This window comes from Mixophyes fleayi, chromosome 12 (genome assembly GCF_038048845.1).
Source record: "Mixophyes fleayi isolate aMixFle1 chromosome 12, aMixFle1.hap1, whole genome shotgun sequence".
In the NCBI taxonomy this organism is placed as follows: Eukaryota; Metazoa; Chordata; class Amphibia; order Anura; family Limnodynastidae; genus Mixophyes; species Mixophyes fleayi.
In genome coordinates this window covers 25,536,439-25,562,402 of record NC_134413.1, presented here as the reverse complement: position 1 = coordinate 25,562,402, position 25,964 = coordinate 25,536,439, and the positions used below count along the sequence as shown (strand labels likewise).

Sequence of the window (25,964 nt, the reverse complement as noted above, 5' to 3'; positions counted from 1 at the left end):
TTGCTGGATTACTTTCATTTTGCGGTTTCATTCTGTTCTGTATTACAGTTCTTACGGGCATAACTTGTTTATCCGTATATATCTGTATTAAAATTAATGGGTGCTGCCACACATTATCAAATGGTCCGCACTGGCATATCATAGGTCTGTATTCACCAAACAAGGAAGCTAGACACACATCTAGGACAGAATAGGAAATGTTTCATGTTCAGTTCACTTGCTATTTACATTTTACTTTTAGCGCTTGGTCTTTAAAAACTACCTGTTTTTCCTTGTAAAATAATAGAAGATTAAGTGATGGGTGAAGTCGGATGAGCATGTGGGACACACAATTACTGATTTAGGACAAGGGGATAATCCACTCCCAGAGAGGAGGGTTCCTGTTTTTCATTGGGAATTCCATGTCCTAATGCCACATTGCTAGGATGACAACATACACGGCCTGTAAAGATGGCAGCTAGGTATCCATTGAGACAAAATTATGTAAAGCACTGAGGAGTATGCTGGTGCTTTATAAATGAATGTATATAATGTGAATAAGGTAGCAGTTACTCTAAGCTCCCTTACCTTTGTACAAAGCGTTCAGAACTCTCAGGGTCCTTACGTACTTATATTTCTACATGCATTTGCTTTTAGAATGGTGAACGACATACTTTGTCTGGTGCTATACTACAGAAAAAGAGAGGCTCCAGGAAAACAGTTTCAGTGTGCAGCTCCTTGTGCTCCACTAAGGGGAACATATGGGTACATAAGAAGGCCAGCTGAAAAGGAAGATGAAGAAATGTGAGAAGATGCTACTGATTATGTTACTAGCAAAAATGTAGACATATACCACAAATTAAGTTACTAGTGAGTCATGTAAACTGTCTCTAATAAAAGTTAAACACATCTGAAAAATTTAGGCTAGTTACCCACTGGCAATAAAAGTCATGCTTTTTAACATTAATAAAAGCATTTCAGTGGGTGCAGGATGTTTCCTATTGGTTCCAATGACCTCATAACCACACCCCCTTGCACCTTTGATAGGGAGCAGCAGTTGCACAGAATCTATGACACTTCTGCATTGTAGTTTCCAATTCCACGTTAAGATTCATCCCCTTAGCTTGGAAAAGGACAAGTGTCACTCATGTGTCCTCAGAATACATATATCTTTACATGGTTTGTCTATGTTGACATTATCCAGATTCCTGACATTATCCATATCTTACACATGTTATGTGGCACTATTTTGGTCTTCTATAGTAGAAGGTCTTCTATATTTTGTGGGTCTGGGATGGGCTGCTGTCTTTTAGATAACATCAGACTATAATGTCATAGTCTAGAACACGTGTCCTGTGCAGATTTAGAAGAAATACCTGAGATGTTTGAAGGATATTCAGTGCCAGAGACGAACATAATACATCGTCTTTAGAAAAGAGATGGTTTATTTTGGCACTGTCTAAAAAGCTGAAATATTTTAAACATTTGTTAAGTTCAAGCTTGCACATTTGAACTAATTGTACCTTTCCAAAATCCCATCTCATGTTACCATGCACACTCGATATACACACATGCACAGACAACACACAATTCTTATGTACACATTGATCTGTCTACACAATTTTATGACTATGGGCAAACTAATAATCCCAATGGCAAATTGATATGGAATGAACTTTGTCCATGAATTCATTGATTAATCCACAGTCGTAAAATGTAATTTTTATACAAAAAAGTTGTGTGTATGATATCTACATTAGTTTTGCTTGTTTTCTATACATTCTATTATAGAATCTTTTCAAATGAGTGATGACACACAGGTAGCATGGACGTTTTAGGGAAATGTTTATGATATTATTGGCCTTTTACAAAGCAATTATAAATGTTGCACTGTAACCTTATTATCACAAAAACACATATAGCATTTTTCCCATGGGACTCAAACCACTATATAGTTTATACGCAATTTTATAAAAGAAAAGGAAGTTAGTAGGTCTAGGAGAAGTGTCAAAGTCCTCCTTATCACATGTTTAGGGATCCTTTGAATTATAGACTCTCATATATTGATAACAAAGCCATGCGCTTGTGTAGATCCATGACAATTCAACATTTCCAATACATCTTCAATAAGTATGAACTTAAAAATAATTTTAAATTACCTGTTTTAAAAATTTGTTTAAAAGTGTTCAGAGCATTGCCAGGGGAGAAGAGCCAGCTGGGTTGTGGTCCAAAGCTGAAGGGATTAATAGTCAAAAGGAGAGTTATCCAGAGCCAAAAGGGTTAAGAGTCAAAAGGGTAGTCGTACAAAGCCATCGGTCAAAACACAAGTAATATTCTAATAGAGTCTGGACCAGAGAAGCTGGTTCAAAGATACAAAACTGAATCAAATGGCAACGTATGGTTCTCAGGAAGCAGTTTATATAGGCCTGAAACAAGATTCAGGTTGTGGGAACTATTTACAGGCAGTTGATCATTATGCTATTCCCTGATGCAGATCTACACTTATTAGAAGGAAAGATTGTGTGCAGTGGTTGGTAACTTGAGTCTGGTGCTCACTATGGAGACAACACTGCTGTACCCCAGTTTTTGGTTCAGGTCACGCAGCTTAGATACCTATCTACGTGCATAGAAAACGCCCTTCATGGCTTATGAAACACCTGGCAAGGGCTTTGGTGAAGGCCTGGAGTAGCAAGGGCCCTGACACCAACAGCATGTTTTTCACATAAGCAGTATTCTTTATTAAGCATAACACAATTTAATAATGTAATTGTTCACATACGTTTATACAAAGTTTTAATTGCTCTTAACTTTGCAATTGTGTCTGGGATGTCAGAATATCTCTACTAACAGCAGCTATCTCCATTATTTCCAGCGTTTCTCCTTTACACACACAATACACTCTGGTTCTAAGTTAACACGTATTACAATATAAAATTGCAAACAGTTTTACCAATGACAACAAGAACACCTTACACTTAAGTGGTTAGGGCTTCTAAGCTACAAATGGGCAGAAACAAAAATGCTTCTTGATTTTAGCAAAACACATCTAAAATCAGTAAAAGAAATGTGTGAGAACTGGTACACAAAAAAATATCGTTACCAGTACTAACCATCCAGATAATAGCATTAATTTTCTAAACTGCAGAGTTACAACCTGGTTGGTTGCTATAGGAAACACTACCTTTCTCTTGTGCACCAATTTACTTAAATGTCCCCTCAGCTGGCATATAAGTTTGCCACAATTTTTCTTCTCTTTAACCTCACGTCCCTTTCTCTCAACATTATAATCAATATATTTCCTTGACTTAATGAAATAGTCAAACAAATGAAATGTAAACATAATGAAATATTGTAAAATATATATATATATTAGTATTATAAGGGATAATGTATTCTGTACTCTTTATGGCTGTAAAAGGTCATCTCAAAGTTTAAAGGCCACAGAACTCTTCAGACGTCAAATCTAATTATAATCTACACTAGTGGATACATTATTCCCTATGTAAATATTTCAGGAACGTGTCAGAACTGTAGATAATTCTGTGAGGGAAGGCATAGATAGCATTGTAATCCTGATCACATAATGAAGACACTTAGCAGCACTGCAGAAGACAATCATTTTTATCTTAGTACCATCAGTACATAAAATGTTGAGATTTTTAAATTACATTATGGTATGAAATCTTCTACTTACATATTTATCAGCGTTACAAGATACTTTTCCATACTAAGTCAATTAAAAAATTATAATATACACACATTCCCCAATAAGAAAAAGTGTTGATGAAAAATTGTTTATTCACAGTAACATAACATATAATACATAAAATAATACATACATGGAAAGAATAGTTTGAAGTAGGGCAGGGTTTGTTTACTGTAAAACATAAAACTCTAATAAAGTGCTTGTAGATAAAATACATGTTATGTTGCACAACTCCTATTGTATTCAGAGTAACTGATTTTTAGAAGTGATGCTCAACGAGTGAGATCAAGTGTAATAATGTCTTTTCCCGGAAAATGATAAAAAACAAAACAAAACCAAAACACAGGTTCATAATATAAGGCTTACATCTGAATAGTTTTACGCTAGTAGAAGCCTAGTTTATGACACTGGTTTATTACTGCTACAATGGTAAATTACATGGCAGTACTCATTATCCTTATTTATCCTATATATATATATATATATATATATATATAAAAGCAATGGTGCCTCCCTAGAACCATAGTGGTGAGCAGTTTACAGGTACTATAAGAGTAATCTGAAGACCACACTAAGGTCAAACACACAAAAACACTACAAACAAAGTACTATACAAGGAGTAATGCTCTTAGCATTGGACATTTACCAAATGTGCTAGTGAATGACACTGGCTGTGCTGTGTTTTGACTGTTATTGTCTGTAGCTCTCAAAGCCGATTGGCTGATTTCCAGGCATTATCCTACTAGCAATGCTAGGACATTTTGGAAGACCGCTAGCTCAGTGCGTGCCGCCACACTAACAGTCACTACTATTGTGACTGCACAGGCTTCAGCACAGCTTGTGTAGGACCTGGCAGTGACAGGTGAGCAACAAGAACTGTGCAGTGCTATTGTGACGGGTTCACCATAGGCCACTTGCAGAGATCTCTCTTCCCAAACATGGGTGCCGATAACCCCCGGCTCTCATTCCACAGCTCACCACTTGTTGGGCCAGACATGACCATGACAGCAAAGTAAAGGGCACTTTGAGGCAGGAGACCGAGCTGCTCCGAATGTGCCACCTGCCCCGAATGAGAAGCCCTCTGCCAAGTATCCCACACAAGGGCAGCACAGCCTGTAACTCAACTCCTACAGCCAGGGAATTATTGGCCAATAATGTCCAATTCTTCAGGAATTAAAATTTCAATTGAACATTTTCTATTTTAATAGTATTGGAGGAGAAGACTAGGTAGTATGGTTTTTTTCCCATTTTGTGTCTATTTGTTAAGTTCACAGTTATTGAAAACAAGTATTTAAAATGCTGAGCAAATTCATGTCGCTCAGATGCACTGTTCCTGGAAAATATTTTCAAGTATTGGCAACTATATTGTCTTCCTCTTCTTTGCTGGCATCCAGAATCTGATGCCATTGGTATTTTACACATAGCAGTGACCAGTGATAGAGCCAGACGACATTCTAACAGTTTATAAAGAAAGAGTTACCAGGGGCGGAACAGTGCATCTCCGGGCTCCATAACAAAATTTGGGTAGGACGGTAGACTGACTCTTCTGAACATGCATGGGCCAGCGCAAGCACAGTTAGAGCAGAGCGGGGGCCTCAGACAGGGTAGGGGGGTGTCAGGCGGGAAGTGGGGCACTTGTAACAGTAGGACAACCAAGCATTGCTGGGCCTCCTCACCTCCAGGCTCCATAGCGGCCTTGCCCCTGTCACCCATGATAGTTCCGAACACTGATAGCAACTGAAGGTTCTGGGAGAAAATAGTAAAAAGAGAAGACAACAGTCCAATCTTGGGTTTTATCACACAGTTAACTTATCAAATACCTTTATATATTAAAGGCACCAAGAGACCTCTTAATTAATTTGCAGCATAAATTGACATGGAAGATGGGATTAAACATGATTAACCTTACTAAAGAAAAATTGTATTGTAGAATGTGGCTCATTAATCAAGTCCTGAATGACACTGATGTCCTTGTACCTCAAAGTGAATGGTTGAAAAGCAGCCTTTTTACTGCAGTTTAATGGTCAGGTGTTCCCTATAGATTGGTGCTGGGATACAGGTAATCTAGGTATCAGAAGGTTAGAGGGTTAAGGTCAGAACTTAAGGAGCCATAAATCTCCTAAGTATATGAAGGGTTTAGGAGAAAAGATAATATAAAAGGTCAACACCTTACACACCCAACCAAAAACAAGGACAATGAGCAACCTAAAAGAGTTGTTTGCACACTTAAAAAGCTTCTTAACAGCTTTTATTGGTGGAGGTATTTCAAAACCCTGCACTAAAATGTACTGCAGACTCATGTCAGGGAACAGACAGAGCTCACTATTGTCCTCTCAGACTCACGGTATAATACTGGTAACAAGATGAATGACTTGGAAATATAATGAAGTATAAAGGGCAGTATACATATGTATGATAGCATACGTATGGAGGTGAACGACAGAATGCCGATAGAATATTAGCCTTCAATAAGTAAAAGTTCACCAGCAGTATCTTCTATATTGAACAGAAAATAATCAAGATAAAAGCAAAAAAATGGTCAGTAATAGTAGTTAAAAAATTTTTTTTTTAGTATTTATACAAACGTCTTAATGGGTGCCACCATGCTGGTATTAGTGATAAATATGAATCCAGCTCATTAATCATATTGGCTTAACAAGGGAGATTGCCTGTGAGGAGGTCATTCACAAGCGATGCTCCTTGACTGTACTTACTATAGGAGAAAAAGGTTACCTGTAAACCTTCGCAGAGGATGCACGTGGTTTTTCTCCACTGCAATAGTTTATGCAAAAACACAAACCAGCTCTTTTAATCAGTTATTTTTTTTTAAATGTTGTTCTAAATCTACCATTGTACATGTGACATGTAATATCCCTATAATACAGAAACATGCTTAACAATAGGAGGGAAAATCATCTAAAATATTTGATTGGCTCATTCTTGCAGTATTTTCTTAGACTGCCTAGCCAAACCCACGCAAAAGGAGCATTAGTGGGAACCACCCCCGTGCCTGTCCACCAAAACCCTCAGACAACAGCAATAAGATACTGGCAGGAGTTAATAAAAAAAATATGCTAATAATTAGTTTTTTTTATATAGTTACTGCATGCTGTATGGTTAAATACTTACATTTTACCAATAATAACCAATCTGGTGTGCTTATTCATCAAGGATATCGTGTTATTCTTCACACAAGCCTTGAAACTACAGATTAAAGCACTTTTACCTAGAATTCCGGAGTACAAAATATGTTCAAATCCCTAAGTCATTCTTTAAAATAATGGGTTTAAACTTAAACTGGCAGTATAACGGGTGACCTGTGACCATACTTTGTTAGTATAATTCAATACATAACTAAAAGACAACAAACAAATGTATAATTTACATATAGATAGTGGTTCTGAAGCAGTGACAAATTAGGAATATAACCTAATTAAACCTTCAGCTGCTGAAAACTATTTATAAACGTCTGTAGCTACAGCTGTCTGTTGCGTGGTCTAAATCAACAATATAGTTCATATTTTATAGAATTTGTTACATTTTGTAGATGTTTGTTTACACCAGTGACACATCCTTAACCATATCTATAGTATGTAAGCCTTCTCTGCCAAATACTACAAGGCTTAAATGGTAGCTAAAACTATTAACCTTCCTATACTTCTTTCTTATTATTTGCTGTCTATATCCTATTGCTAATGACATTTTAACAATTAATTGAAACTGGCAAAACGGAATGTGAGAAATACATTTCAAAGGAAATATCGGACCATATTCATTAATGCCCAAAGGGTTACTTTGAAACCGTAATTCTTAAACCATACCTCTGGGGCAGAGTTTCCCAAACCCAGCCCTCGGGGAGCCCTAACAGGCAGGTTTTCCAGGCCACAAGTAATAATTACTACCACTAGTGGATCTGTTACAATGTATCTATCAGTAATAAATATAACTGTGCTCTAACAAGGACATATGGAAAACATGCACTGTGAGGGCTCACTGAGGACCAGGTTTGGGAAACATTGTTCTACGGTAAAACTGGCTTATGAATTACAAGCATCTTTATTTAGTCATTTTTGTAACCATCAAGTAAGTTGTTGTGTGATCATTCAAACTGGATACAAGATTTATAGTGTTAGCAGTGGATGGTGAAGTTGATGCCTTTGAAATGAATGCAAGTCTCTGGCCAAAATGTCATGTCCTGTGATGCTAGTTGGCTGGTGCCAATGTGCCATCGTATGATGATTAAATCACTGTACGAACATTTCCAACTCCAACCTTTTTCCGTAGAACATCGACCAGTCGTTCCAATCTGGGTAAACACAAGAAGAAGAAAAAGAATATAAAGATACATTTTGCAATGCTGTTAGGTAGACATACTGTTTGCATTACAGAACACATTGTTATTGTTTACCAATTCATGCCACAGAGGGGAACAATCACTTTTCTTTAAAAAATTAAGCCCAGTGAAGAATTCCAGCTTTGAATAAATACTGTAACCCTTCTAACTTCCCTGGACTTTATGCCCACTCTCAACAACCATAGGTTCCTCTAAGCAGGGGAAGACTATAAAAAGATACCTAAATGATTCCAACATCATTAGGACATTGACGATAAGGTGGAACTGTTGAGGTCATGGCAAGATCTGTAAGATGTAGAAAAATCTGTAATAAAGCTGCTTGTCAACTGGTCACATATGCAAAGCAGTACCTACATCACTGCAAATGACCTGCAGAAAGGTTTGTGGACACTGGAGTCAGGGGCAGGCTGGGCTGGGGGACAGGGGGGCATATGCCCCCTGAGCCGGTTCCATAGTGGGCTACCTTGGGTGGGTAACTGGGCCACCTGCATTTTTTTCCCTTTAATATAGTCTTGGCCCCCGGGCTAAAATTTGCCAGCCCTCCCATGACTGGAGTAGTGGCGCACAGGTTTATAGTACAGTGTTGCTTATACTAAAAAGTGGAGGAAAAACTTGCCTAAAAGCCCATCACAAAAGTCAACATATAAAGCATGCAAAACAAAAATTGAATAAGCCAGAACCACAAAAGACACACCTGGAGGACAAAAACACAGGTCAAGGGACAAGTGGGGTTTGTGGAAATATATTTTGAGTCACCAGGCTCTGACTCTCGCTGTACAACAACACATTTGAATTCATGCCTCAGCAGAGGTGGCGTCATGGTGATATTATACGCATCAAATCGCATCAAGGCCCCATGCCCTTTTGAAGAATGTGATGTGGAATCCGGAAAGATGGTCTACTGTTGCAGAAGTCCTCCCTGAAATTGGGGAGTCTGCCGGACATTCCGGTAGAATAAGCAAGATTTTATTTATATATATATATATATATATATATATATATATATATATATATATATATATATATATATTCATTCACAAAATTCATAGAATAGAGCAGAACTGCACCAGCGTTTTTAAGAGTCTCAAAAAGAAAATAATTTATTAATTATAAAATCCCGGGAAATCAGCAGTTTCTGAGATACACAAACGACCCTGTCTGCCAGCAACAATCATTCCATTGTCAAAGTCACTTAGATCACATTTCTTCCTCATTCTGGTGTTTGGTCTGAACGACAGCTGAACCTCTTGACCATGTCTGCATGCTTTTATGCATTGAGTTCCTGCCACATGATTCGGGATTATGTATTTAAATTAATGAGCAGATGTACCTAATAAAGTAGCCACTGAGTGTATAGACTGTGGTTGGTTTGGTTCTTCAAGTAAAAATCATTATAGTGTGTATTTTGTGAAGGTGCAGTGAACATCATTAAAGTTAATTACATTCATTATTCTACACTTAACAGTGGAGAATTTGTAGGGTAGAAAAGCTTCAATGTCTACTGAGTCACTTTTCTCCATGATAATTTGTATACATTAGGGCTTGTGTAAAACACAGGGAAGATGTGCACTTGGGCACAGCATTTATCTAAAAACCGGTCTAGTCACTTTCACTGTGGTTAATCGCTTGGGGCCTGTAAGAAAAGTCCGGGTTACAGGCAGGATACATGAACAGCCAGCAGCAAACCACAGATATGCTTATGCACATGATGCCACTTTCTAAAACCTGGGGGAGACTTACAACAAATGTCATGAAGCTTAGTGCACAAATTGCTTTCTCATCTGGTCAATGGCAGTGCAAGGGGTTCAAAGTAGTCTAGTGGTAACTTCTATATGCTGGTGACTGTATAGAAGATTAGGTGTTATAATTTAACTACTGTACTTAACAGTACTGCACGCAGCATTGTTCATGTATATCATGGGGATAGCAAGAGTTGGAGAGTAGCCAGGAATTGTTTAAAAATATAGCCACGCCCCCATGTATGCTGGTCATACCCACTGGCGGTGAGGTATCCCCTCTCTACAAATCCTGTGTTTGGCCCTGAAAACCTCCCCCCACCAATAGGCCCAGGAAGGCTGCACATAGGTAGTCCATTTTAAGTAGATTTTTTAACTTTAGTTTCACTTAAAATGACAGCACATTGTCACAGTGCAGTGGTTCCCAAACTGTGCGCTTAGGCTCCCTGGGGTGCCTGGGCGATCTCACAGGGGTGCCAGTGGTAAGCAAGGAGGGGGACTACTTGGTAACTATTTTGGCTTAGGGGTACCTTGAACTGAAAAAGTTTGGGATCCACTATCATAGTGTATTATCTGCATATATGAACCTTTAAATATTGCGTTCATATATGCAGAGAATACTTCTGCTACATGAATGAAACACTGACGCATAGTAATGAACATTAGATATATTTTCATACAACCTTGTATTTTAGGTCTTGAAGCTGAAAATGTTAAATGGAACAAAAATGTCACCAATCTATACAAAGAATGAACAGTCGGAGAAGGATGAATAGATATCATATATGTGCCATGTTTAAGTTCCAAGAACCATGCAGTAAAGCTATTCATTGCTATATAGAACAAAGTAACTTATCAAATGGTGACAAAATCACAGGAAAATTCATGACTATGCGAATTTCTATAAAACTTGCAAATAATAAGCTTTAGTGTAGAAGTAGTCATTTTATGCAACACCAAGAGGTAAATGTATCAAGGTGCGATTTTGCATTTTCAGCGACTTTCTCGGGCAACTTTGAACTCGCAGATGTATTAAATGATTTGATGTCTTTCTAATTCGCCATTCTCAAGACCGCTACAAATCACAGTCCCGACGTTTTTCCACTCTAGCTATACAAATCGTCAAATGTATGTAGCTGCGATTTTGCAAACTCGCCTGAGTTTGAACTGAAAATCGCCAGAATCTACATGCTGCTTTCTATAGGCGAGATTAGCAAACACATCACTGTTCACTGCTGGGCAATGTTAATATAACAGAAGGCACAATGGATGTTTAAATAAAGCATGTTTTTCGTTTTAGAGTGGCAAAAATGAATTAAAAAAAATATTACGGGGTTCACCATATAAAGTACATACTTGTGGCTCTACAACACGCTGTATTTTATAGGCGGGATTAGCAAACATATCAGCCATTGATCTATGCAGGCTAAGGAGGATTATATAAAGATACCCAAATGCCCATTACTCTGAGGGTGGTTGAAAATGGTGTTGGTAGGAAAAATCTTGTTGGGTGTTTTGATTTTATTTTTTGGCATTTGGTCTTTTTATGTTGTGTTTCAATCATCTACATGTATTTAAGTTTATTTGTAAGTGATTCAGGATATGGGTGTCAATCCTGGTTTATGACACCTCTGTCATAGAGGGGTGATAGAACACATCTTTGGCCATTTGAAGTCCACATCTAGGTGCCTTGTTACATCTGGTTTAAATAGTCATTTAAGCATTATTGGAAAATAAAAACAATATCATAAGTGTACTCAGATTACTCAAGTAAGTAGCACCAGTGTGCATAAAGAAAATATTTATTTCCTATCTAAATTTAAATCAACATAAATAACAGTCTGCACAATGTCACTTGTCTGTGTTGCAGAATACAAAAATATTTGCCATACATACAAACCCAAAAAAAAACATTTTTTTTTTAAATGGCAGCTAAACAAAATAAGACTGACCCCCCCCCCACAAAGCTCACTTTCCACATTCTGTAACACAAAATCACCTCTCTCCTGAACGGTCACCTGCTCTCTCTATGCTCCTGAAAGTAGCCTGCTTTTTAAAATGTTAGTGAGGTCAAAACTGCACGAGTTTTGCATGTAAAACTTACAACCAATGAGAAATGAGTATTGGTTTGAAAATTGCGTCTTTCAGCTAAACACAAGGGTGAGTTTAAATCGACACAAAGTCGCGAGAGATCAACAGCGATTTGGCATTTCAGACTTAAAATAGCTACTTAATACATATGACGAATTGGTGACTCAAATCGCCGGTTATCTCTCGCCATTGGCAGTGATTTTAAATCACTGAAAAAAAATCGCAGCTTGATACATTTACATCCAGGGCAGCTCCACCACTCCAAACAGGGCTCCACTCGCACATGAGGTGGCTCACACGGCTACTCAGGGAGGGTGGACCGGGCCACCTCATCTCCCCCTGTAGCGGCCTAAATTGATGAGCCGCAAACAGGGTGTATCTGTACATCTGTATGTGGAACTTTGTCTCAGCGCTTAGTTGTGTTGTGCTCCGAATACTCGGACTGTGTATTAACTGAAAGGGCTGCCAATTAAACGGTGTTCACAGAAATGAATGGTGTCTGCAATGCGTACTGTTACCAGGGAGAGGCTTAAAATTCTTCCTAACCCTTCTTATTGTCTCAGCGATAATGAAACCCGGCACACATCATCTGTAACTGGTATTTGTTGTGTAGCCAGAGAATGTTGCAATAGGCTATAGACAGGTTAAGAAAACAGTTTACTGAATTGTATGGCTTAATTAAAGCATGTTTTAATATGGTTTTACTTAAAACGATTATATTGCCATAATCAGGAGGAGCATCATTGAAACATTCAAGATAAAAAATACAGACAGTTTTTCTGATGTCCTATTTACATTTGTCCTACAGAGCAAAGCAAAAATGTTTTAAAATGTAGCAAAAGTAGAAGCTACTTGACAATATACATTGAATTAAGAATTACAAGAAAAGGGCTTAAATGTGTTGGACCACAGCCAGTTGTTGTATTTAACAAGAGTAGGAGAGAATTCACAGACTTAAAACCATGCGGTGTTCCAGGCTAAAGAGGATGTCCCCTGAGTGGAGCATTATGCGATCAGTTCACATCCAATCACGTTGTCCTCCTAAGGAAACCGTTGCAGTTCTGACAGCCAGTTAAATCATTTTAGTGCTGATTGGCCACAAATCACAGCATGTATGGGCAAAAAATACCTCTGATCCTAATTAGATTTAAACTGGGATCTTTCAGATCTGTACTGGCGGAGATTGGTTTCCAATCTCTTCAGTCTACATTCTTCCTACCAAACCAGGACTTTTATAGGTATCTCCAGATCCGCAATATTAAGCGATTCCAACCCAAAGTTATATTCCCCGGTCTCTTGTCCCTCCAAGCCAAGTAGAGACTCTCCCACAAAGGCGGTATATTTAGTTGACAAAACTTTCTGTTAACCCCAAAACAACCCTTAAAACTCAAATCGGCGGGAAGCAGACCATATATTCTATAGGGGACCGGTGGAATGGTCAAAAACATTATTTTAAAGATAATTTCTTAAGAGTAAGCTGGTAAAATCATAGTTGCCTACTCTCGCACACTGGCTGGGAGATCCCCCCGTTTATGGTAAGAACTCCCTGGAGAGCAGGTAATTTTTCATGAATGGTGCTTACATGTCTGCAATGTGGGTGGAGACATGCAAATTGTATTATCATATACACCATCCTCTTTTCTACAAAGACTAATTGATTTCTTATGTCTTTCAATGTCTCTCCTTATTGCAACCATACCACTTGTAGCTACATAAAAATGCAAATTACTAATAGCTGCTTTAATATTGGTGATTCATCATCATCAGCACCATTTATTTATATAGCGCCACTGATTCCGCAGCGCTGTACAGAGAACTCATTCACATCAGTCCCTGTCCCATTGGAGCTTACAGTCTAAATTCCATAACATACACAGACAGAGAGAGAGAGACTAGGGTCAATTTTTGATAGCAGCCAATTAAAATACCAGTATGTTTTTGGAGTGTTGGAGAAAACCGGAGCACCCGGAGGAAACCTACGCATACACAGGGAGAATATACAAACTCCACACAGATAAGGCCATGGTCGGGAATTGAACTTATGACCCCAGTGCTGTGAGGGAGAAGTGCTAACCACTAAGCCACCGTGCTGCCCGTTTCCACTTTGCAGCAGCCACACGTACTTTCCTCACCAACAGCTACAATTGTTATCCTACTACCTTGTGTGTCCACACATCTTAAATGGTAAGCTCATTTGGGCAGAGGCATTTTTACCTTCTGTTTTCCATGGCAGTGCCAGAAGCTCTAACTGCCGAATAATGCTGGTGGGGTGCACAAAGGAAGATTAGCCACCAGAGTCCAATGTACATAATACACTATAGGCCTCAGGAAGCTTGGGGCCCCAGGCAATTGACGTCTATTCTTTCCCCAAATGCCAACCCTGATGGAAAGGTGTGTACATAGGCACACACAAGTAGAAGCAATCTTCTGTGCTTTGCTTCCAAATGATATCAAACCAAACAAAGACCTAAATGTGTACATGTATAAAGTGAAAAACAATTAAGTGGTTTTTTTATTTCATCAGTCTCCTGTGTCAACGTAGTGTTATTAAAAGATGACATACAAGTACCTGCTTTAGCCACTTTCATAAACAAGACTAAATATCAAACCAGACCAGGGGCTAGATTTACTAAACTACGGGTTTGAAAAAGTGGAGATGTTGCTTATAGCAACCAATCAGATTCTAGTTATTTATTTAGTACATTCTACTAAATGACAGCTATAATTTGATTAGTTGCTATGGGCAACATCACCACTTTCAAACCCGCAGTTTAGTAAATAAACCCCAAGGTATGAGATCTGTATACTGCTCCATATTATACTGATACCCTAACTGTCCTAATCATCTATGGAGAGGGCCCCAAAAAAATTGCTGTACCAGAGCCCCAAATTTCTCTTGTCGTCCGTGACAGAATTTTAAGGTTTTGCATTGCAGCCGTTTTAGAAATAAAGACAAAAAAATTATGCTAGATTTAGTAATTTCCCTGTATGTGCTTTGGTAAATAGCTAGAGAGAACACTTATGGGAATTCTAGTTTTGATTCTAAAGTTAGCTCCTTGTAACAAAGGTAAAAATAAATGCATTTTCTGTGCTCCAAGCACAAATACTTAGTTGCATTTAACTTTAGTAGTTAGTGTGATGGGCTGAGCACACTGTCCGCACAAAATAAACCTGCATTCCCATTACAGTACTTAATATTGATTTCTTTGCTGATGAACTTTATGAACCTTTACTGTATTTTACGGTAATTAATAGCAGCCATGGGCTAAATGTATGACTAAACTTAAGTTCTAACTTATTTCCATATAAATTAAACAGGAGAAGCCTCTAGCAGTAACAGTTTATACAAATACTTAGCCTCAATAACCCAGTGTAGATCACATGCAAATTAGATGACATCACTGGCTCTACGACAGAAGTAGTTTGCCCCAGGTCTAGTTAGCCTGAAAGAAAATATATATTTGTGTCTGTGTCTGTGTGTTTGTATGTGGTCACAGACCAAAACAGTAACAGACAAAAAAAATCTTGAAAACTAAATCGCACCTCTTAATTCTCTTAAACATAACTGCACCTGTTTATGGACTCACTTCACCTGTCCTTCATCGGTCAGGTTAGCTATTTATGGATATAAACCTTGTATATGTACTCACGGCTAGCTTTACACTGCATTTACCCATAGATACGGCTTTTCAGATCTCCGGAGGGTAGATGTATGTACTTTTCAGTGTCTTGTAGTGTGGGTGTGGACGGAGAGTCAATTGTGTTTTATTAAAGGGAAATTAGCAGAGCTTTGTTTCACATTTTATTTCTCTAAATGTTGTATAAAACATGAGAAAAAATTATAATGTATAGGAAAAATCACTTCCTCCCAAATTTACAGTTATTTCTAAAAGGTGACATATTAATTTATTGTGCTTGCCTTAATATTGAACCATCTATAAGCAGAAATTCAATAGTGCCCCCGTGGTCAAATTATTGTGGAAAAACGGCATAAAATATGTCTTTACCAAGTCAACAAAGAAAACAATTATGGACTTTAAAATATGTACTTCCTGTGTGTGGATATAATTTATTTATGTGCAGAATTGGGTGCTTTGTGTTTCTGTGCATACAGCTGAACACTGATGAAAACATTATTGTGTTATGATCCTGAAGTGTTTCTCTACTGTCATTGAAAACATTGTGGAGCTCGTTTACGGCATCAAAATACATGTTTTTTTTTTACTAGTAACAGGATGTAAATAGGTATGGGAATGGAAGCCACTCGTTCCCAATCACTATAGATGCTCACTGACCCCTGTGAACTAGTTTTGGTTTTGGATCTGGATTAGCTTCGTGTTTTGGTTTTGGATCTGTATTCATTTTTTTTTAAAAAATCCTAAAATATGCTAAAATCACATAATTTTGCTCTTTTTTTTTGTTCCAACATTATTATTAAGCTCAATAACACTAAATTTCAAGTCATTTGCAGTCAATTTTGACCACCTCACAGGTCACAATATTATTTTCATTCACTTTCGGACAAATACTGCAGCGACCTGGCTGGATGGTGAGCGACAGAACAATGACACAAACACACAGCAGTTCCTAGGACAGTGATGGCTAACCTGTGACACTCCAGGTGTTGTGAAACTACAAGTCCCAGCATGCTCTGCCAGCTATCAGCTAGTTATCTACTGGCAAAGCATGCTGGGGCTTGTAGTTTCACAACATCTGGAGTGTCACAGGTTAGCCATCACTGTCCTAGGACATCTAGGACACATTGGCACACAGCAGTGGCAAAAAAGAAAAATGGTGCAAGATGAAATTGTCGGCCTACCCTCCCTCCCACCCACTGTTATGTTGGATCTTAAAAAGGAATCCAAATCTCGCGAGATCCGACAACGTAACAATGACGTTTTGCCTCGTTTTCAATTCCGAAAGCGTGCCAAAGTACCGAGCCGAGCCTGCTTGGTACTCGCATCGGCTAAGTTCGGGTGTGTTCGGCTCTCAGGGAACCGAGCCTGAGCATCTCTACAAATCACCCATTACCAACTAGCTTTTGCATTTGAGGTCGGAAGTATTTGCATTGCAGTGTAGTTTTCCCGATGTTGCCTGCTCCATTTACTCCTCCAATGGCCCCTAATTACAAGTGCAAGAAGCCATTACCCACAGCATGTCAGATGTGATGGCGTCTGAAGCACGGTGCCACTGGCAATGCCAGTGGGTAATGCCACTTTGTTCTCTAGAGCCACTGGATGTATGATTGATATTTCATTTAACTTCGGGCCAACAATCAGCCAGTGCCAGAGCTCTCACATTAATAAATGCACCTACTAAGATACATATAGTTCTTTTTCGGCAAATAATTACCCTTTAGTAGTTTACTGAACATTTAAATAATAATAATAAAGTGGGCAAATGTATTTCTCAAACAATATAATATGATTACAAAAGGATGCATACATTCTGTTTGTTACAGTCATTTATACATGAGGCTTTCCATCTGCAGAAAAACTGTACAATTATAATTATTGAACAATTAGAATAGACTGTTTACTAAAAACTTCTACTATTCCATTCTGAGTTATTTAATTTCTGCAGAGACAGACGTGTGATGAGAAGCGCAATGCCCAATAATGTTCATTATCAGGAATACCCGTAAACCTGGCCCAAAGACGACCACCTCTACGTGTGCGGTCATATTGAGATCCCAATGTGATACAGAAGTGATTGGCCTGAGCGTGGAACAGCAAGTTTACACCAAGTTCGGTCACTCTTGTCGCTTGGGTCGTATGGCAGGATCACATCTTGTATGGACAAACTTAATGTTCTATGTCATGGTCATTAAACTGGTAAGTCAAATATATAATGCCTGTGTATTTTTCAGTGTCCATGAAAACCTTCTTATCCTGCATGGTATGAAATTAATAATTTTATCAAGATCTGACCTGCAAACATAAATATATTGTGAAATATGCCGTTTCTTAGGGGTAAATGTATCAAGCTGTGGGTTTGATAAAGTGGAGATGTTGCCTATAGCAACCAATCAGATTCTAGCTATCATTTATTTAGTACATGCTACAAAACGATCGCTAGAATCTGATTGGTTGCTATAGGCAACATCTCCACTTTTCCAAACCTGCAGCCTGATCAATTTACCCCTTAATAACTGAACTGGGCATTTTCAGAAATTGAGATACCCAAATTGTACACATTCGGAAAAGGTTAAAACAAAATGACTTATTAATGCCGCTTTAAAACTTGTAGGTGTAGGGTTTTCACTGTACCTTTAAAATCATTGACAGGTTTGACTGCCTCAAACGTCTGCTCATGAATCAGGTAACTGAGGTTATAACTAGCAGCTAAACCCAACTATAACCATAAAGAAGAGATATTATTTAAGTGGCTCACCACTGTTTTCTCAAAATTAAAAAAATAAAAGTTTATGACAGGTAAAGGATCTCAACATTAAGCAATAAGGTTAAATTACATTTCACACACACAAATGCTGCAAAGATCACAGCCATCTCAGACTCCGGAGAAGTCTGCCAACTTTTGCAAACGTACCTTCATCTTTGAGTAGATTAGTTTTCTTAAAGTCAAACGCCTATTGAAAGTTGAACAGGAGCACCGCATGCCTCTGCATGCTCCAACATTTCATGTATAGAAATAAAATAAAACAGCACCAGGGCATATAAAAGTACAAACCATTAAACCTTATTACAGCACTTGGTCCAAAAAATGTCAGATTTTTTTTTTTCTGTGCCTTTTGCCGTCTCTAATCTCTGTTACGCTTCGCTGAAATTCCATCAGTGCTTTTTTTGTGTCTATGCATTTAATCCATTTTTTCAACACATGAGTTTTCATATAAATTATTTATTTCTTCAGTCTTTAAGTTATCATAATTTTGTTTCATCATTGATATGAGCTTATGTATAGCAATATATTTGTTTCCTTTGAAAAGTTTTTATGTAAACTTATAAAATAATAGCATAATTATCCGAAGGAAAAACCTTTGTGTACCTTACTTTAGGTGCTAGATGTGCAAAATAGACTCTGAAGGTCTGTTTTGCAAAGATAACCCCTAAGGTACTTCTAATTATTTGCTTGTTTAGCACAGTGCATCTAGCAGTTACCTACAATAGAGACTCTCCATCCAAATGTATGCAGCTCTCTCTCCATGCCCTGGCTCCACCGATGAGAAGAGCCATAACTAGAAAAGGATAGGACATGGAGCACCCCTGGATGTGACCAACCTTGTAGTTTCACAACACCTGTAATGTGTCACAGGTTAGCCAACACTGCCATAGGCATTGTGAATGAATACATCCTATAATAGTAACTGTTTTGCACACAGTCGCAATTCTCTCTATATGTAGCTGTAGGTTCGTTACCATGAATATATCAAAAAAGTACTTTGAAAGAAAAAAAAAAGAAAACAAACCAGTTTCCATGCTACCCTTGAACAGTACTGCTCTAACATGTGCCTAGTTTGTCCATGAAGCCAAGCAGCCACTGGCGGTTGAACAACGCACGTTCATATGCCAGTGACACTGCACATCAAACAAGAATGCATTTGACATGGAGTGGTTAATGAGCACTTCTACTGTACTTGCATTTGGGGGAGTTTAATAGGGGCCACCCAATCGATTGCTTTCGACTTCCACTGAACGTGAACAATGCAGCAGGCAGCCGCAACGCAAAGCTGCCAAATGTAAGTATAAGTGCAAGCCAGTGCAATGGGTTCCAATGTCCGGCGGTAGTCACCATCACGATGACAGTAACACCCACAAGAAAGACAGCGGCATAAAAATAACGGTTAACATCACTGCGTCAGTGAGTATATATGTACATACCATAATTCAGATGTACAGCATCTCCGACCGCTGTTATACCGTCACCTGTAAATTCCAAATAAACAAAAGGCGGCGACTGGGAAGGACGTCATTTGTACTGCTAACAGTGCGATTGCCGCTTTTAAGGCGGCAATGGGTGGACACAGCGCCTCTAAATGTACTCTGGCGCCAGGTACACTCATTGCTGCCTTAAAAGCAGCAACCGCACTGTCAGCAGTGCGAATGACGTCCTTCCCAGTCGCCGCCTTTTGCTCATTCGGCATTTACAGGTGACGGTATAACAGCGGTGGGAGATGCTGTACATCTAAATTATGCTATGTACATATATACTCAGTGACGCAGTGATGTTAATCGTTATTTTTATGTTGCTGTCTTTCTTGTCTGTGTTACCATCATCGGGTACCTGTACCCCACTCCCAATATCATCCCCGTTTACAATGTGTCATACAAGGATTAGAAGTAAAAGCAGGTATTGTGTTGCTAGCGGGTATGTTCAGCTATTATCAATATTTTTTTTTCCACTTACATAAAAATTTTCAATGTATTCATAGACGTCTGAAAAATTTTTTTTTTTTTTTTTTTTTTTTTTTTTAAATTTACATTAACATATATACTCGGCCCAGCTGACAGACCCCAGGACATATTGTAAACAAGAAAAAGAAAGAAAAAAAAAAAAGCTGCACTGAATAAATAGATCCTGGAGTGTGAGACAAACCAAAATCGGAAAATATGAAAAAGATTACATAACTGGAAGACACTGACTAAAAACATAACATTCAATGGATCACTAGATTGTAAGCAGGGTCCTTCCCTACCCTTTGTTTTTATGTCTGCATTTGTTTGGTTTACCTTTTATGTCCCTGTTTTATGTATGTTCTGCTTTTCCCACTGTCTGGCACTGCAGAGCACTATGGTTTGTTGCATAATAAATGGAGAGCTTCCTTCATTAATTATGATATCAATAAACTATATTTAGGCTTGGCTTTATTTAGTCTCACAAATTCTTGTGTTTACTTTTATTTTGTTTGCTATCTTTCTAGTCATAGTCCATAAAAATGAAAAGATTGTCCTCTCCAATGAGCACATCAAAAGTTGGAAACTAAACGGATTCACCGTAGTCTATTGTTGTTCTTACACCTGTCACACGAGCCAGTAAACAGCTGCTGAGAAACTGACTGGATAGGATGGAGATTTTCTTCAGTGAGTGTTTTCCCGCCATAAGTGAAAAAGCTCTGAAACCTCTCTCCCGAGCTGTTGTTCTGCTGCGTGAAAAGCTCCCGTGTTACATCTCTTAGGGAGGAAACAGGAGCTGCATTTGCCCCATAAGAAACGCCAGAGAACCGTGGAGATTACTTTGGTGCTCATGTCGCCAGCCCTGGATAATTAGAACTAGAGATGTTTGTGATGATGCTCTTTGCTTATGCAGGAAGCTTTGGACACTAACCCACATAATGCACAAATCTTCTTGTAAATAAAACTGCCAAACACGTGATGTCCATCTTTTTATTATGCATTAAAGTGGCATTTCATGGGAGGATCACTGTGCAATACGGCCACACACAAGGCTTTGGCTGATTAGCCAGATCACTTCCTGCTTCAATGGGGCCTGTTAGTATGGTCAGAACTTGACTGTACATACACACCAATCGCGGTCGTCTTACATCTCCATTTCCCAACATGCCTGATAATCATACTTGCCAACTTTTCCTCGTTGGCATCAGGGAGATCCCGGGGGAGGTGGGCGTGTGGGGGCGGGGCTTGACAAATCGCATCATTTTGGCCCCACACCCATTGTAAGATGATGCAATATTTGCATCATTAAGCCCTGTACCCAACACTTATCTATTGTGGGGACGAGAACCGGGAGGTTGCCTTGCTCTCCCAGACATTCCGGGAGAGTAGGCAACTATGCGTTAAAGCAAAGCAGCTAATGAATCTCTAGAAACTGAATTGTCTTTTACATTTCTGTCTCCATTACTGAAGTCATGTTGTCTTACCTGTCAGTCTTTGATTAAATCTTGGTCTCCATGAAAATGGCCACCTCCATAGGCATCAATACATGGACATAGGACACAATTTCTGAACTGTGTCATCATGCCACAGATGGCGAAGCCAACCACGTCTTGTACTGACTCAGCATCAGGGAGAATGCCAGACCCTTCAGGGAGTGAGGGAGATCACCCCTATTTCAGGGAGTCTCCCTGACATTCAGGGAGAGTTGGAAAGTATGCTGATAATTAACCAATCAAATCCTTTTTACAATCACATAAGTGGCAATATTGAGCCAATTGCCTAATAATGCTGTGTGTGTAACCAGCATTAGCCTATATATATGATAAACAAGCTTATCTGTCAGGTTCAATAAAATAGCTGAGAGTCTTGTGCTCTCAGGCCGGGTGCAAGCATTGCATCTGTTCTGCAGTAAGCAGCCAGACTTCCCTGAGCATGTCAGAGTAGACATTAGGGATAGATGCATATATCCTCTGCAGTTCATGCTGCTTAGCTCTAACACATACAGACTATGCTTAAAACAAGCCAAATGTTTTATAAGCCAACAGGATCAGGGGTGACATATTAGACCCGTGGTTAGAGTTTGCTTATAAGTCGTTTACAGCTGGAAGTTTACATATTACAACACAGTACTATTGATTTATCAGTAGCAAAATATACGGAGCATACTTGGGTAAACTCTGGAGAGGGAAATAGTCGGGAGATGATTGTTGTGGAATATTTGAGACACAAAGCCTGTGTCTGGCAGACTGAAATAGCTGTAAAGTCAAGGCTAATATTTAGTAAGATCGAAAGCACAAACAAATTAGGTCTAGCCGATCGTAGGCTTCACCCAGAATTAAAAAAGCATATTTACATAGTATTTCAAAGTATACAACAGCCTCTCCACAGCAAACTGCTCACTTACAGATTAGAAAAGGAATATGTATTCATAAAAAGCAAAAAAGGCTCCGCTGGGATCTGTGGCTTAAAGACTCAACAGTTAATTCTCCTAAATGTTTACTAAGCAAATTTAGATGCGGTGACAGATTTTGTTTAAAAAAATAGTTACACCTTATTATAGATAATATGCACTTTTGGCACCTTGCTTTTGTGAATAATGAATACTGTACACTGCTACAACTTTGTTACTTGTAGTAACATAAGCTATGAAAACATGCTTACACCACAAGCAGTTAAAACAAAAAATCCTAAGCAATTAATAGCTGGAAGAAAAGTCATCTACTTAGTTCACTGACTTTTGTACGTAAATAAAATGATTTTCGTTTTCTACTAAAAGACATTGTTTGTTTTCACCCAATAATACGATTTGTTAAAATACAACACGAAGCAATGAAAAACAAACTATTTAAAAATATAACATAAAACAACGTTATAGCCTTTTGAGTTTAATGATTGCTCTTTGTCAAATTGTGAGAGGAAATAGTATTTGAGATTTGTATATTTTATTTAGTTTATAAGAAAACAAAAATCGCATTTATGGGCTAATTGAGTCTTACACTGGACTGGTAGTTGCAGTGGTTACTTTATTTTGTAGGGTAGATGATTTTCTTTTTCTAAACTTTGTTATATACACAACATGTATATAACAAGCATTTGTATTTTCTATCAGCATTAGATGCTATTATAACTATTACTTTTATACAAATGTAACACCTACGACCTACTGTATGTGGCACAAAAGCTATCAAACAATAATTGTTCCACAGAAGTGTCCTTGTCTGGATGCCATATGTGTTCATAATAGTGTAGTAAATATTTAGGGTGTTGGCAGATAAGCTCTTTGCATTCCAGACTGTTTTAATCCAAATAAATGCAGTGTTACCTGGAACTAATACTTCTTTTTCCAGCTAGTAATCAATCCGATTCCTTAATTAATATCAGATAACCCTACAAACACCGTGTTTGGGAATTGAATACATTAGAACTGCAGTAATAACATTTTTTAGAAAACACCATAGAAAGTACACCTCTTGCATTACAATAATCATGTGTTGGGGGTTGGTTTCATTACCCAAATAAATTTATTTTATGAAGTTCTCTTTTAATATTAATACTATCAATGTAATACTATGTTATATTTGTTCATGCCTATCTGCTTGGCAAGTCAAATGCAATAAAAGAGGGACCTTTGAATTTCACTATATTTTTGGCCAAAAAAAACACAAAAGAGAAACCTGGGGGTGTATTTACTAAACTATAGGTTTGGCTATAGCAACCAACCAAATTTTAGTTATCATTAATTTAGTACATTCCCCAAAATGACAGCTAGAACCTAATTGGTTGCTATAGGCAACAGCTCCACTTTTTCAAACCAACAGTTTAGTAAATATGCCCCTAAGGCTCATTTATAAACGAAGTAATCACGAGCAGAATGGTTTAACATAACATATCTCAACTACTGTCGATGCAACATTCAACAAGACCATGGGGTATATTTACAAAGCTGCGGGTTTGAAAAAGTGGGGATGTTGCCTATAGCAACCAATCAGATTCTAGCTTTCATTTATTTAGTACTTTCTACAAAATGACAGCTAGAATCTGATTGGTTGCTATAGGCAACATCCCCACTTTTTCAAACCCGCACCTTAGTAAATCTAGCCCTATGTATTGTTAACTTCATTGATATGGTTCTGTGTGTAGCATACATGTGTGCAGATACGCAGTCTTCTGCTCTCTTTTTGTATTAAGGTGCAACAGGTACCTGTTGGGTAATGATCTTATCTCAAATTTCTGCTCCTACAACTGTATTCTAAGGGGTATATTCAATTGGGCGCGTTACTGCTGAAAGTAATGCGGCCTGCGTACTATTACCGTTACTACGGTAATGGTGTGCATAATTACCGTTAATACGGTAATCTTTAACACTGGGTTTTGCTTGCGACTCAGGGAGCCGCGAGCAGAAATCTGGGTTAAATTTACCAAATTAATGGTAATAGGTTTAACCCTGCGTCAGCATTAGAGAAGATATGCTGTAAGCTATTTTCATGAACCTGTCAATATTACATGTGCCCTTGTTAGGTGGCTCTATAGATGCATGCTGCTGTTATAAGTCAGGACAACAGTCTTGGTTCAGTTTAGCAGACACAAAACAAAAACATATTGCAGAACATTTTAAGTAATGATCTGGGAAATTTGGCAATCCCACCTCTGTTCATCCACGGACAAGTGGCACTTTCTCCGCACTAAGTGGGCACATTGTTCCTCTTATACTATATGCAGGGGAGATTGATGGAGAAAGAGGTAGAATGTGACTGCCTGGGTAGCTGAAAAGAGTTTTGTGTACTCTCTGCTCACCACTATGATAATCCCTGTACTTCACAGACTCTGTGCAGACCCTCATCCCTCTCACACCCCAGTGCTAAATTCTTTGTGCTTTCTATGAGCTTCCTATACTGATTCTTCTCAGCAGCAGAATACTTGTCACAGCTGTGTTAGGAAAAGGTAACCAGGTTTTAACCTGCCTCCCCCCCCTCCTTGATGTGTCTTTGCCAAGCTGTATCCACTTCACACTCAGCTGACGTGTCTTAGAGTCACTATTCTTCTGTCCTGTATGTTAGAAGCGCCCTCAAAACAGATGTTTCTGTGTGTTTGTGCATCTCAAACCTAAAGGCAGGAGATCGGCATATAAAAGACAGCCACATTTTTGTGTGTCTTACTGTTATTGTGCGAGTTTGACGGTGGGTGGGCTTTGTTTTACTGTGTGTGTTTTAGGGGCCAGTGGAACTTGCAGAGCTGTCACTACTTTCAATACCCTGGAGAGATTTGCATTGCTGAGTAATCCTGAACTGCTGAGCAGGGGTGAAAGTCATTTTTTTCTTAATAAAGTTTGCGTTTATAAACTTTTACCAGTCAGAACCTCACAGATATACTTTGATGATTATCCTTCCATCTTTAATCATAAACTGTGGAGTATGTTTCTAGAGACAGAGCTCTTTAAGTACTAAATACACGCTGCCCACTTCGCCACTTTTGTTTCAGTTTATTTTTACTTCTTCCAAGTACTCCTTAAATTATAAGTACCAAGAAATTCTGCACATCATCTCAAGCTTAAGACCCAGGTATAGCACAGGAATTAGATTTCAATTCTGAATATCTGGAGTTCATAAATAAAGTTTTCACTTTAAATTGTGTTTTTTTTTCTTGTTTTTTTTTACAGAGCCTCCAAACTAATACTTCAGTGTGACCCCTGTTGTTTGCTCAATTCAGCAGGGTAAGTGTCTATGAAGGATTGAGGAATCCAACATACT

General features: G+C 38.4%; 1 protein-coding gene across 4 annotated transcripts in view; it reads right to left on the bottom strand.

Annotated features, from left to right (window-relative positions):
- Window positions 1-3,741: 3,741 nt before the first annotated feature.
- The window catches only part of MIPOL1 (mirror-image polydactyly 1), a 276,778-nt gene continuing 254,555 nt past the window's right edge, over window positions 3,742-25,964 (bottom strand). For 2 of the 4 annotated variants that reach the window (XM_075193212.1, XM_075193213.1), the window contains exon 12: window positions 3,742-7,991. In XM_075193212.1, coding sequence (XP_075049313.1) covers window positions 7,925-7,991 — 67 coding nt within the window. In that variant the 3' untranslated portion in view covers window positions 3,742-7,924. The remainder of the gene's footprint in view (window positions 7,992-25,964) is intronic. The other 2 variants (XR_012680290.1, XM_075193214.1) reach the window with 2 other exon arrangements.